At 41.4% G+C, this 15,347-nt stretch overlaps 1 protein-coding gene across 2 annotated transcripts in view; it reads right to left on the bottom strand.

The window, feature by feature from the left end:
* Positions 1-9,522, bottom strand: part of ABCB11 (ATP binding cassette subfamily B member 11) — a 61,577-nt gene extending 52,055 nt beyond the window's left edge. For both annotated transcript variants that reach the window (XM_072121793.1, XM_072121794.1), the window contains exons 1-2: positions 9,338-9,522; positions 2,210-2,247 (exon numbers count right to left, since the gene is read on the bottom strand). In XM_072121793.1, coding sequence (XP_071977894.1) covers positions 2,210-2,237 — 28 coding nt within the window. In that variant the 5' untranslated portion in view covers positions 2,238-2,247; positions 9,338-9,522. The remainder of the gene's footprint in view (positions 1-2,209; positions 2,248-9,337) is intronic.
* Between the last annotated feature and the right edge of the window lie 5,825 nt (positions 9,523-15,347).

Here is a 15,347-nt window from a genome sequence, read left to right as displayed (position 1 = left end):
ACAACAGCCTCCTTGGACTTCTACTCCTCTACATTCTCCATGGATGCTGTGATTTCATGTCATCACATACATGGTGTACAGTTCTATTCTTAGATACCTGAAGGACCTGCGATGATGTCACTGGTCACATGTCATGAATGTAACACAAGGTACCGTGTAAAAAAATTGACACAGTATTTCCCATCTGTACATAGAGCTTTGTATGTCTGTAGTTGAATATTAGCAGACGGTTCCTAAATACAAGGAGGCAGAGCAGTGATTTGAAGAGACACAGAACTGTCAGTCAGAATAATGGGGCGTGGTTCACTGCCAGCCTGAGAGAGAGAAGAGTCATAGATACCAGACATGAGTCAGAAAAGCTAATTTGGCTGTAATTAAGGTACAGGGCCCCATTGGCAGCTAATATTGAAATCTTGAATCTGGTGCATTGTACAGTTCACACTGTTTTTAGTAAATCTGGGCCAGTGTCTCTTAACTCATTGGCCATGTAAATCTATGGCTCAAATATTATAAACTTGTCCTTGTAGCTATTGTGAGCTGTAACATTTACATTTGTTTTTACATATTACCTTTACACAATTTAACACCTGGTCCTACAGTTATCTTAAGGGCAAAGGCTGTTTAAGAGTCATTATTATCTATATGTATGACTATAGGTCACAGTACTGATCCTTCCAGGTGAGTTTTACCTGAATGTATGTAAATTATCATAAAAAAATGGTGTGGGGAGGATTTATCATGATTTTCTCCTCAAGTGGTTCTGGTTGGGCACAAAAATAGATGGCAAAATCGTCATAAGACACTGTGCCGACCCCTTGTCCTTAGGCTACATGCACACGACCGTATATGGGAGCAGGGGCAGCATGGTGGCTCAGTGGTTAGAACTACTGCCTTGCAGTGCTGGGGACCTGGTTTCAAGTCCAAGGTTCAACATCTGCAAAGATTTTTTATGTTCTCTCTGTGTTTGCGTGGATTTCCTCCGGGTCCTCCGGTTTCCTTCCACACTCCAAACATACTGGTAGGTGGATTAGATTGTGAGCCCCATTGGGGACAGTGACTGACTTTGCAAACTCTGTGCAGCGCTGCATAATCTGTGTGTGCTATATAAATAAAGAAATTATTATTATTATTAATGTTATTATTATGGGGGCTGTGAACTAGGTGTCTATTGAGGTTTTTGAGCACGGACATCATGCAGTAAGGCCAAGGTGTCTCACCACACCTATACCGCACTGGGCATACGCAAAATATAAAACCATGTCCTATTCCTGCACTTGTTGCACTAAAGCCGCCCATCCCAGCTCAACCCAGCCAAAACAGGCTACAAAACTTCCATCTGTTTGCGTCCCGTTTATGCACACGGTTGAGTGCAAGTAGCCTTAGCAATAGGTTAGGCAGAGAAAGTAATCAATACTTAGTCTTGAAGCAGGAAGGGGCCCAGATGTCTCATTGACACATAAGAAGAAATCGGTATTGTAAATAGCACGTTGTACAAAGGTAGGCCATTTAACAGGTGAGCTAGGGCTAAGGTTTGATATGTAAGGAACCCAGAGATTGGCATAACAACTGATGAGTCAGATGTTAAAACCGATCCGGTTAAAAATTTTTTTGAATGAGCTGTCATTCAAAGGAAAGAGGCGTGGTTCACTGGCACTCTGGAGAAAATATGACTCTTCTCTTCAGAAGTTGATTCACCTTTACTCATTTGCATATGCATAAGAAAAAACTACTGTAATTCTGGTACAGTGCTTCGGTGGCAGATAATTTTAGGTAATAGGGGACGACTTTTAACCCTTTACCAGCATTAAAATTCTGGTAACAGGTCTACTTTAAACACTCTCCATAATCATAAGGTGAGGGCCTCGGATATCTATAAGAAGACAAACCACTTTGCAGAAGATTACTTGTCTCTATGGTTCTTTCAGAAACTGAAAGGCTTTTTTCATACCCTAAAACGGTAGTAATAATGTCAGTGAATTCAGCAATACATAGGTTATACATAGAAAAGTAAAAACAAAGAAAAGTTCATCTCTTTTTCTTTCAAGTATCAATTGAACTGCACAATGGATTGTAGTATACAGCGGATACAGATTTCATCAAGAATATAAGAGCCTGAAAACCCAGTGATCATTTTTTAACTGATACAACATAAGACAATCTCTGTCCTCATCTAGATCTGCAACAAATTAGAGAGGAAAACTATATTTACCACTTGTGGGAGACTTTTGGTTTTCCATGTAGTGATCACTGTAAGAGATAAGATAAGAGTGATATTTCCATAACCAACATACAGAATGTACAGTATGCATAGATAAGTAGTTACTTTGTATTAAGTTGCAGATTATCCATATAACAACAATAGCAAAGTTGTCAAGAAAGTTGTCAAAGTTGAAGGAGTTCTTTTGTTTCCTGCTTGGTCAAGATGAATTTGTGCCCTAAAAAAATTAAATTTTTAAAGCTTTTTGCAATAATTGGTTTAGTACCTTGCAAAATATGTAACAGCGAGCCACTTGCCCAGTTTGTACAACAACTTTTTCTCCGTTGTAACGGAACCATAACCTATTGCCTAATTTCCTGAGCTTAATGGGAACAACATCTTCCTATATTCTTAGTCAGTGGATTACTTTATTGTAGCAGGAGTATGGAAGATTCCTGCAGACTGTTATTCTTACAATTAGATAAGGGCCGCACGGATCTTTGTACTATGAGATGAGGTCTTTACATGGTAAATCAATAAAATATTATTGTGTTTGAATAAGCAGCGCCGTATAATCCGGTCAACAAAGTTCATGATGTAGCAAAAAACGAAATAAAAAATGCTAAACACTGCTAAAAAAAAATCAAAAATGAAATATTACATATGTTTTCTTAAGAAGAAGCTTAGGATTATAGTAAAATGACTACTGTATGTGCTGTTAAAGGAAGACTCCAGTCACAGCGGCTTCATTGAATTATTCTTTGTGAAGGGTCTGAAGGGAGGAGCGTGACTCCAGGTTCTAGGAATACAATGAAAATCATGAATGAGTCCTGCTCCTCCCTCCAGGCCCCGCACCATGTATTATTCAATAAATTGGCTTTGACTAGAGTGTTCCTTTAAATGAGAGCATAGAGTTCTGGTCTGTCTTCCCAATAATTAAAAAAAAATTCAGTCATATCCAATCATTCATTAGTTGAGATTCACAATGTGTGTGTGGTAAATTTAAATGGACTATATGGGGGTCATTTATCATACGCCGCTGCTCTGCCCCCGCCCCTGGCCCACTCCCTGCCACCGCTCCCACTGCTGGCCTGGCCATATTCCTGGAATACCCCTTTAAGGAAAGCTTAAAAAATGTAAAGAAGTGACTTGAGACATCTGTGCAACATCTTTGCAACATTTGCAACAAGTGTCACAAGAAGAAATCTGAAAGAAAATAAATTTAAACACAAGGAAAACATGAAATTGATAAATTACCAAAGAAGCAGATGGAGAAACAAGAAAAGAGGCAAAAAAAAGCCAAAACAAGCAGAGAAAACATAAATGACCCCCAGTACTCAATCATCTATACAAGCAGTTACTTGCATAAAAATCTATCACATTGTATAGAAGGTAACATATTGGTGGTTACATTTAGTCCTTGGTGGTGTCAACGAACCAATTCATCAGCATCAAAACTGACACTTTACAGATGTTAGTAATATATTAACAACTAGAACTAATGAGAAATTGGATACCTTTATTTTAAAATGACAGTATTATTCTCTCAACATTCGCATCACATCTTTTGTATACTCTGGGGCAGATTTACTTACCCGGTCCATTCGCGATCCAGCGGCGCATTCTCTGCGGTGGATTCGGGTCCGGCCGGGATTCATTAAGGCAGTTCCTCCGACGTCCACCAGGTGGCGCTGCTGCGCTGAAGAGCATCGGAACGCACTCAAGTTCACCGGCCTATTCCTAGTGAAGGTAAGTGCAAGCTCCGTGACACATTTTTTTTTAAATGCGGCGGTTTTTCCAAATCCATCAGGTTTTCGTTCGGCCACGCCTCACGATTTCCTTCGCGTGCATGCCGGCGCCGATGTGCCACAATCCGATCGCGTGTGCCAAAATCCCGGGGCAATTCAGGGGAAATCGACACAAATCGGAAATATTCGGGTAACACATCGGGAAAACGCGAATCAGGCCCTTAGTAAATGACCCCCACTGAGCGTATATTCAGAATAGAGAATAGAGTTGGATATAAACGCCTGTGACGTTTTTGCTTAGCAATGCTTTACAGGAGCGTTGCTAGGGAAAATCTGTTTAATTTCCATGCTGAATACAGCCCTGGTAGCTTACTGAAGCTACAGAGTCTCTTCCTTCTTTCCCTATATAAAAGTTTACACTTAAAGGGATTGCACTCTTTAAGGACATTCCAACAAATAATTAATATTGTTGGTGTAACAAAAAGTTATTTGATTTTCTAATATACTTTTTCTATCAATTCTTCACGCTTTTCTAGATGCTTGCTGTTTTCTTGCTCCTCATGCAACAGGAAGCTTCATTATTTCCTTCCTCTAGATAAACACCGGTCCATGGTCATGTGATGTCACACAGGTGCACAGCTCCTGAGCTTTACACAGCTTTGATTATACTGTGTTATTTAAAGGGCACCTACCACCACAAATCTACCTATAAAGGTAGATCGGGTGGTAGGTGGATCAATGGGACGTGAGGATAGCCCTTTTAAGGGCTAATCCTCACGTCCCCGCACTTCTTTAGTAACTTTTATTTTACTTTTATGGTAATTTTATTATGCGGCTCCACGCCCCGGTAGCCTATTTTTTCCTCCTACTCACCATCTTCGGCGCGCAGTTGCTCGTAGCTGCGCGTCATCGTCCGACGATCCTGCTGTCTGCGCATGCGCAGAACATCAGGCCCGCGCCTGTGCAGCCCCGGCTTCGGAGCAGTGACCGCGCAGGCGCGGGCCTGCTGTTCTGCGCATGCGCAGATGGCAGGATCATCGGACGAGGGTGCACATCTACGAGCAGCTGCGCGCCGAAGATGGTGAGTAGGAGGGGTAAAGTGGCTAACGGTGCGTGGAGTAGCCGCCTCGTGTAACCTCAGATGTGGCTACTCCACGCCCCAGTAGCCGCATAATAAAATTACCATAAAAGTCAAATAAAAGTTACTAAAGAAGTGCGGGGACGTGAGGATTAGTCCTTAAAAGGTCTATCCTCACGTCCCATTGATCCACCTACCACCCGATCTGGTAGATTTGTGGTGGTAGGTTCCCTTTAATGAGCCGTGCACCTGTGTGACATCACATGACCATGGACCATTGTTTATCTACAGGAAATAAAGAATGAAGCTTCCTGTTGCATGACGTCTACAGAAAGTATATTGCAAAATTGTATAACTTTTTATTACACAAACAATATCAATTATTTGCTGAAATATGCTTAAAGGGGTTTGCCCATGAAAGAAAATTCTCAAATTTGAATCCCCTAGTGATGTTTACACAATAAAGATAATTTTTAAACCCTTACTTTTTAATGGGGTTTATTGCTGTTTTAGCTCCTATCACTCAGTGATGGTCAGTATAAGATTCCAGAGTGGGAAAAGGAACTCTCTAAGCAGACACTTCATGATTCCTCTGTGCTATGAGATGCTGTGTGCTGACAATGTGCTTAGATTATCAGGGCACAGGGTTTAACTAGTATCTAGTATAAGACACCCCGATAGCCTGGCATGTAAACCGGTACCATGTTAGTGACTGTAACAGTGTCAAATTCATGGGGATCGACTTGGTCAAGCCTCCAGTGAGAGGGGGAAATTGAACACACTCTATTTTAAGAAAGGAAACTTACTGGATATTTGCTCTGGATACAGTATTTGTTCTGGATACAGTAAACCCTAAGGGACTTAATGAATAACTGGTCTATAGCTGCTTTGTATTTAACTAGTATCTGACACAGAAAAAGAGAGATGAGACAGATCAGAGATGAGAGATGATGAGATCCACGAGATGCATGTAACACACAATTACCTTCTCAGCTCTACTATCACAACCATAACATACACAGCACCGCTATATGTCTCCCTCCCCCTTCCCTGGATAAAGGCCTCATCAGTCAGGAGAACAATCTGTCCTGCCCAACCCTAGGCTTCTGATTTAGGGTCGGATCCCAGGGCAACCAAAATTGTTTGCACCAGGACTGATAAAGACAGGTTGGAATTCTATCTGTGAAATGCTGTATTTTTTGTTAATAACATTGAATTAAAGAAGGTGTTATTTTTGTTATCCTGAGTATATTTAGGGAACTTGTCCTTTTTAAGCTTCTTACAAGAGATTGAGGCTGATTCATGTATATTCCTGGTATCAGTCCTTGTGTGCTGCTTTGGTTTCATACACCCAATCACTTTGATGTCACCCATCCTATTCACCACCAACCTATATTGCAAATACTAGAACTATAATGGGGATCAAAATTATGTTACTTAAATGCAGGCTCTCCAGACAGTGGAAAGATATTGCACTAAAAGGAACACATATATACAAGCCCCAGGGTCAGGATTCATTGTATAACCAATAATTATGAAGAAGTTCCTAGAGCAATGCTATATCTCACTGTGTTATCTGTCACATTTGTCCCTTTATCCTAAAGAAGCCACAGAAGAGATTAACCAAGGGTTACCTAATACACAGAAGTGACCTATGTTACACACACTTAACCCCTTTGCATCGCAACTTTTTTTTCATCAATTTTTTTCTCCCCATGTTCAAAAATCAATAACTTTATCAAATTTAAAGCTATCTGAGGGTTTATTTTATGCATAAAGAAATTTTACTTCTCAGTGAAATTATTTACTATTCCATGTTGTGTACTGGATTGTGGCACAGCTGTTCTGGTTTCCATGCGACAGAAAAGGGAAGGGGGGGCGAGCCATAGGACGATCCGACTGATTCGGACTGAGCGCGGGATTTAACTTTAAAATTGTGTCGCAAGACAATGCACATACATACACCAGGAAGAAGAACTCTTGCTGACCTGAGTGGGGAAGCGACACATGCAGGATATCGGGCGCACGATGTTAGTGAATTGTGGCCCAGTGCATGATCGTCGGACAATGCACTTACTGTGAACTCCGCGGGACCGGGTAAGTAAATGTGCCCCATTGTATCAACGCCAAGATAAACAGGAAGATAAATAGAAAAAACTATTTTCCACCTACCGCTATTTGACAATAAAGATTGAATTACTTTCAGGTTATCCCTATTTTACCCTCTAGTCTTACATATACAACTAAACATACAACTAAAAATCACTCTAAAACTTATCATATTGGGAACATTAATAAAGTGAATTATTCTTTGTTTCTAATAAAAATATCTGTCTCCATGTATTGTAAGTAAAGAAATAATACAAAATTGAAAATAATAAGCACTAAACTGTATCTTGTCTTTATCCTATATCCACAATTAAGCCAAATCTCTAGGTATTTATACCACTAACAGTGTCCTGGCCTTCAGATATGTCAAAAATAGCATAGGACTGGCCACGTTAAAAATTAACTTTTAATATAATATATGATAAAACACTTCATCAGTGAGACACAATAATAAACACAAAAGAAAAAACAATAAAAATGGAGCAGTCTTACCAGTTCGGGCGACAGGTTTCGGGATATGTATCCCTATACGGGACCCAGGAGGGAGGTACTTGTAAACACTTACCCTCAATCACTTATGCGGTCCCTAACACCCCAGTTGCTCCCGTCCTGACAAGGACAGTACCCATGCCATCCCTACAGCAGTGCACTGTCTTGCCCTAAAGGTATAACCTAAAAAAGGTGCTCCCCGTCCTTCCCTTCCCAACGCGTTTCATCACCGTTAGCGTGAATCATCAGGGGACTAGTTAGGACCAAAAAACTCCAAGGGGGAGGAAAGAGGGCAATAACATCCCTGGGACGACCCTGGAATCCTGGAGACAGATGACACACAGGCCTTCCAAAGGCATTAACCCAGAGAGGCTAGCCAGGTATACAAACCAGGAGGACCTAGCCGCTCTGGGTAGGGATGGCATGGGTACTGTCCTTGTCAGGACGGGAGCAACTGGGGTGTTAGGGACCGCATAAGTGATTGAGGGTAAGTGTTTACAAGTACCTCCCTCCTGGGTCCCGTATAGGGATACATATCCCGAAACCTGTCGCCCGAACTGGTAAGACTGCTCCATTTTTATTGTTTTTTCTTTTGTGTTTATTATTGTGTCTCACTGATGAAGTGTTTTATCATATATCATATTAAAGGTTTATCCTATATCCTACAAGTATTCATTCTTTCTATGATATTCAGGAATATCTTTGTGTTGTCAAGCCTGAAACGCAATATGATTTCAGTTATGCAATTTTTGTCACATTTTTTCTATGAGCCTCAGTAGAACAATGTTGTACAGAGGATGCCCTCACCTCACTCATATTTGCCATATTAGCTGTCAGTTTTAGCAAAGGCACAGTACATAGGCACAAAGGCACTTGGAGCGGCTGCCTGTGTTGCTGTTGTTGGTTTCCGATGGAGAATTTTATAATTCCCAATCCTTTATTATACAACGTCCCACCGGAGGTGTTGAGTAGTAACTTACTTTTCTCTCCCCATTACTTGCATGAGGGAGTATACTATTTCAGGAGTTCAGGGTTAGAGCTGCCATATTTGGGGGGGGGAGGGGAATTTTTAACCAAATTACCCAAATTAATATGGGGTTCAAATAAAAGTAGGAATCAAGCTGAGCTTGCATACTCCAGGTCAAAGTCATCAACATCAGCTTTTACAAAGGCAGCCAAGGAATCCAACCATAATGCAAAATTATGGAACAACATTATTGATGGAACTGAGGAAGACTGGGAGGTAGTCCTTTCCAAATCTTAGTATTGACCAGACACACCGGACTGGGGTTCATTGGGCTCAGTGGCTACAACTATTGTCCTCCAACCCTATTAAATAGAGCCTTGTAGCCACCAAATTGGGTTGTTTTCTCGTGGGTCTGTGGGGACTAGTTTTTGGTTAGAACCGGGCCCACTAGACAATACTCTAGTACTCTTGTGGACCAGTCTGACACTGGCCAATCATGGCTAGTCTTGGACCTTACATGGAGTTTGTATAGAGTCCTTACTGTTTGGCCTTACGGAGCTATAGGTAATCCATGTGCTGCCATTTAGATAATTCTTTGGGGAAAAAAAAACTTTAGTATCCATTACATAATACAAATTTTGTAGCAAATATTGCAAGGCGATCGAGCGTGTAGGACAGATCTAATGGCATCTAATTCCTAATCTGGACACATAGTAACATAGAGAACATAAAAATCACAATGAACTTACAATTTTAGCTCTCACGGTGGCAATTATATATTCCAAGGGGCTGTAGTGAATGTTTGTAGAGATGCCGCCCGCTCGGCTCCCTGGACTTCTCGTCACTGCTGTGAACTTCTTTATCATTAGCTATTAGTAAGTTTATCAGGAGTTCACACCCGGAGGTAAAGAGCAGGCATGTCCCGTGGAATGCTGGGAAATCTGACAGAAGAGATGTCACACTGAGAATCTTTGCATTTTACTTGACTTACTCTATTGATTAACCTTCCTCTTGTTCTGTTCTATATTTTATCATATTGGATGGTTAATCATTATGTGATCATTCTGTTTCAGACGGAGAATAATAAATGTCCTGTTCTTATCATATCCCACGTCCCTCACTATATCGGTCTAAGACCTGTAGACCCATCATTGAGTTGAACCATCACCTTGTAAATGATCAAATGTGGACTAAATAGAAAATACTTGATCATCATTTCTGGAATTTTTTCCAAGATTTGACATGACGTAATATAAATCACCTATTCACAGGTGTTACAATATAAGAACAAAGGGGTCCTTTGTCTCCTTTGTGAATGTAGGGACTGAAGAATATAGCATATGTTTGAGAAGTTGAGATGTTTCCTTCTTATAATGATAAGACATATTCTCATAATCAACTCAAACACTTAGACGATGATGTTTGGTTTAACTTTTTGGGAAATATAAAGCTCAAAAATAAAGATTTGAAATGTTTTGCCCAAAGTTAAACATTAAAGGAAGACAAAGCTAGCCTTAGCTAATTTTAATATAGTTGTCCAGGAATAATTTTTCATTGCCCATCCTCAGGATAGCCGATCAATGGTTGATTGGTTGCTGGGGGACGACCAGAAAATTAAGGGCAAGGGGCAAGAAACAGTTGGCTCGATGGTAAATATGTGTTTTAAAATTTGACCAAATTGTAACTAAAAAGAAAATTGGCGCCACATTCTCTGTAAGGGTGTTGCCTTCTAGTTACATAGAACAGTACAAAGAATCAGGGTCTTGGTGAAAGTATCTGACACATTCCAGGATATTTACTCAGTAGACCATCACCTTGATAAAGGCTTTGGAAAGCCTCCAGTTATTGATCCCTCCTGTTCTCCTGACATTGCAGCTCGCCCTTATCACAGACAATGGAGGAAGTATTCTGCAGGAGGGTGTTCATGGAACAGGTGACATTGTAATGTGATGTTTAGAGAGATCTTTACTGAAAGATAGAAGGAAACCTTAAACAATGGCGTTCCTATCTATTACTTCTCTTGAATGTCTTTGATGTTGTAGTTGACTGTGCATTGTAAATGTCTGTATTTGGCTGTACCCTACAAGTCTCCCTAATACTTCAGCCTTGTGTAGGGCACTTTATAAACTTTAAGTTTACATAGTTTTGCTTAAAGGACATCTACCACCAGGATGACGGATTGTAAACCAAGCACACTGACATACTGGTGTGTGCCCCCTCTGACAGGAGCTGCTCTTTCTATGGCCTGGTTTTTACAACAAAAAGCTATAAAAATTATGCAAACGAGCCTGAGGAGCTTCAGTTTTATAGGTTTTGATGGAGCCTGGAGTCCCTCAGGCTCATTTGAATAATTTTTAAAGGCTTTTTTCATAAAAACAAGGGTATAGGAAGCTTAAAGAAGAGCTGTTCCTGCCAGAGGGGGCACACACACGCATGTAAGTGTTCCTGGTTTACAATCCTTCATCCTGGTAGCAGATGCCCTTTACAAAACCCCTGATAAAGAGATGTTAGAGCATGTTAACATCTCTTTCTCCCCTAATGGCAGCATAATACTTACCTTTCACAGCCCAGATTAAAGTTTACAAGATCTTCTAGACCAGAGAAGGCACAGGATGTTATGGTCATGTCTGGCAATCATGATGATATAGGCTAAGCTCACACTACCGTTCACACCTCCAGTCCTTACCACTGTTAAAAAAGTAGAGAATGGAGGTTTAACATATCAATTAAAAATCCCAATCACTTGAATGTAAATTTTATGTCATATTCATTATGTTCCGTTTAGGCAGGTAGACGTTATCCATGTGTTTTTTGGAAGGAATAAAAAGACAGTGGCTGCAGTCCTTTTCTTTGAAAAAAATCACATGGACAATGGATCCCTGTGAAACGGAACATAACATTGACATAAAATGTACACTGATGTGAATGGGAATTTTAATTGATACACTAAACCTCCGTTCTTTTCCTTTTTTAACAGGTGTAAGAAACAGAGATTTGAATCGTAGCGCGAACTTAGCTTCAGTCATGTCAAGTTTAGTAGATGTTAGGCTAGCGTAACATCAGTTCTGGAAAGTAAGGTCCGGTATGGTAAGTAATGAAAAGTTTGGTAGTCTTGTAAGTACCAGTCAAGTCTGGTAAGTAACATGAAGTCTGGCAAGAACTGTTAAGTCTGGTAAGTAAAGCCAAGTGTAGCAAGTAATGTCAAATCTGGTAAGTAAGGTCTTGTCAGGTAAGTACCATGAAGTTGGTAAAAAGTCAAATTCAGTAGATGTCAGTCTAGATGTAACATAAATTCTGAAAAGTAAGATCATGTATGGTAAGTAATGTAAAGTCTGGTAAGTAACGTAAAGTCTGGTAAATACCATATAGTCCAGTACCTAGAATCAAGTCTATTAAGTAACGTGAACTGTGGCAAGTACCGACAAGCCTGGTAAGTAAGAGCAAATCTAGTAAGTAACTTCTACTCTGGTAAATAACATGGTGTCTGATAAGTAATCTCAATTCTGGTATGTACCATCACGTCTAGGAAGTAAGTCAAGTCTGGTAAATGATGTCAGATCTGGTGAGTAACATCAAGTCTGGTGAGTGATGTCTTATCTGGTGAGTAGCATCAAGTCTGGTGAGTGATGTCATATCTGGTGAGTAACATCAAGTCTGGTGAGGGATGTCAGATCTGGTAAGTAGCATCAAGTCTGGTGAGTGATATCAGATCTGGTATGTAGCATCAAGTCTGGTGAGTGATGTCAGATCTGGTGAGTAACATCAAGTCTGGTGAGGGATGTCATATCTGGTGAGTAACATCAAGTCTGGTGAGTGATGTCAGATCTGGTAAGTAGCATCAAGTCTGGTGAGTGATGTCAGATCTGGTATGTAGCATCAAGTCTGGTGAGTGATGTCAGATCTGGTGAGTAACATCAAGTCTGGTGAGTGATGTCATATCCGGTGAGTAACATCAAGTCTGGTGAGTGATGTCATATCTGGTGAGTAACATCAAGTCTGGTGAGTGAAGTCATATCTGGTAAGTAGCATCAAGTCTGGTGAGTGATGTCAGATCTGGTAAGTAGCATCAAGTCTGGTGAGTGATGTCATATCTGGTGAGTAGCATCAAGTCTGGTGAGTGATGTCAGATCTGGTAAGTAGCATCAAGTCTGGTGAGTGATATCAGATCTGGTATGTAGCATCAAGTCTGGTGAGTGATGTCAGATCTGGTGAGTAACATCAAGTCTGGTGAGTGATGTCATATCTGGTGAGTAACATCAAGTCTGGTGAGTGATGTCAGATCTGGTGAGTAACATCAAGTCTGGTGAGTGATGTCAGATCTGGTAAGTAGCATCAAGTCTGGTGAGTGATGTCATATCTGGTGAGTAACATCAAGTCTGGTGAGTGATGTCATATCTGGTAAGTAGCATCAAGTCAAGTCTGGAAAAAGGTTACATCCAAGTGCAGACCAGCAAAAGTGATCATCAGGACATAGTATAGATAATAAAATTATAGAAGGGGTTTGGGAAACAGGGTCTGATAATGAAGCCCCTTCACCACATCCCTCTTTGTCCATTTCATTCTTCTGTCTCTGTTATAATGTCTATGATGTTGAAAGAGGGTTCAGCTTTCTGTTGCTTCATACATATAGTTGTTGATATCCATTTCAATCACTCTTTGACTTTTGTCATTCACAGTCATTTTGCCTGAAAGACACAATAAAAATGTAAACCCTCCCCTTTACTAGTGACCTTAATATAGGACCAGCTTTGGGATTATAGGAAGAAAGTCGCTTTTGATTACCACAAAAATTAAGCAAGCTATAAATAATACAAGATGGCTGCCATATAGATTACAAAATGGCTGCCAAAAGGAATGGATCATTATATGATGAAATCCTATTATAATACATTACTTACAGCCCAATCCTTTTCTATCAATTTACGTGTGTGGAAATATCCCTCGTCCTGTCAGGCTCCAGTTATTGATGGAGTTATATGTTGGAAAGAAGACTGATGCTGCCGGCTTCATGCTTATTAGATCCAGCTGCAGAGTTGAATGATTCCCAAATTGCATCCACATAGACTGTAAGCTCTTGTGTCACCCCCTCATCCTCATAGACTGTAAGCTCTTGTCTCACCCCCTCATCCTCATAGACTGTAAGCTCTTGTGTCACCCCCTCATCCTCATAGACTGTAAGCTCTTGTGTCATCCCCTCATCCTCATAGACGGTAAGCTCTTGTGTCACCCCCTCATCCTCATAGACTGTAAGCTCTTGTGTCACCCCCTCATCCTCATAGACTGTAAGCTCTTGTGTCACCCCCTCATCCTCATAGACTGTAAGCTCTTGTGTCATCCCCTCATCCTCATAGACGGTAAGCTCTTGTGTCATCGCCTCATCCCTATAGACTGTAAGCTCTTGTGTCACCCCCTCATCCTCATAGACTGTAAGCTCTTGTGTCACCCCCTCATCCTCATAGACTGTAAGCTCTTGTGTCACCCCCTCATCCTCATAGACTGTAAGCTCTTGTGTCACCCCCTCATCCTCATAGACTGTAAGCTCTTGTGTCACCCCCTCATCCTCATAGACTGTAAGCTCTTGTGTCACCCCCTCATCCTCATAGACTGTAAGCTCTTGTGTCATCCCCTCATCCTCATAGACGGTAAGCTCTTGTGTCACCCCCTCATCCTCATAGACTGTAAGCTCTTGTGTCACCCCCTCATCCTCATAGACTGTAAGCTCTTGTGTCACCCCCTCATCCTCATAGACTGTAAGCTCTTGTGTCATCCCCTCATCCTCATAGACGGTAAGCTCTTGTGTCACCCCCTCATCCTCATAGACTGTAAGCTCTTGTGTCACCCCCTCATCCTCATAGACTGTAAGCTCTTGTGTCACCCCCTCATCCTCATAGACTGTAAGCTCTTGTGTCATCCCCTCATCCTCATAGACGGTAAGCTCTTGTGTCATCGCCTCATCCCTATAGACTGTAAGCTCTTGTGTCACCCCCTCATCCTCATAGACTGTAAGCTCTTGTGTCACCCCCTCATCCTCATAGACTGTAAGCTCTTGTGTCATCCCTCATCCTCATAGACTGTACGATCTTGTGTCACCCCCTCATTCTCATAGACTGTAAGCTCTTGTGTCACCCCCTCATCCTCATAGACTGTAAGCTCTTGTGTCACCCCCTCATCCTCATAGACTGTAAGCTCTTGTGTCACCCCCTCATCCTCATAGACTGTAAGCTCTTGTGTCAACCCCTCATCCTCATAGACTGTAAGCTCTTGTGTCACCCCCTCATCCTCATAGACTGTAAGCTCTTGTGTCATCCCTCATCCTCATAGACTGTGCGATCTTGTGTCACCCCCTCATTCTCATAGACTGTAAGCTCTTGTGTCACCCCCTCATCCTCATAGACTGTAAGATCATGTGTCACCCCCTCATCCTCATAGACTGTAAGCTCTTGTGTCACCCCCTCATCCTCATAGACTGTAAGCTCTTGTGTCACCCCCTCATCCTCATAGACTGTAAGCTCTTGTGTCCCCCCTTCCTAATAGACTGTAAGCTCTTGTGTCACCCCCTCATCCTCATAGACTGTAAGCTCTTTTGTCACCCCCTACCCCCTTCCTAATAGACTGTAAGCTCTTGTGTCACCCCCTCCTCCTCATAGACTATAAGCTCTCACGTCTCCGTCCCTCATCCTCATAGACTGTAAGCTCTTGTGTCACCCCCTTCATCCTCATAGACTGTAAGATCTTGTGTCAACCCTTCATCCTCATAGA

This window comes from Engystomops pustulosus, chromosome 8, assembly GCF_040894005.1.
Source record: "Engystomops pustulosus chromosome 8, aEngPut4.maternal, whole genome shotgun sequence".
Lineage (NCBI taxonomy): Eukaryota > Metazoa > Chordata > Amphibia > Anura > Leptodactylidae > Engystomops > Engystomops pustulosus.
Note: the sequence above shows the minus strand (reverse complement) of the source record. Positions and strands in the feature narration are given on the sequence as shown.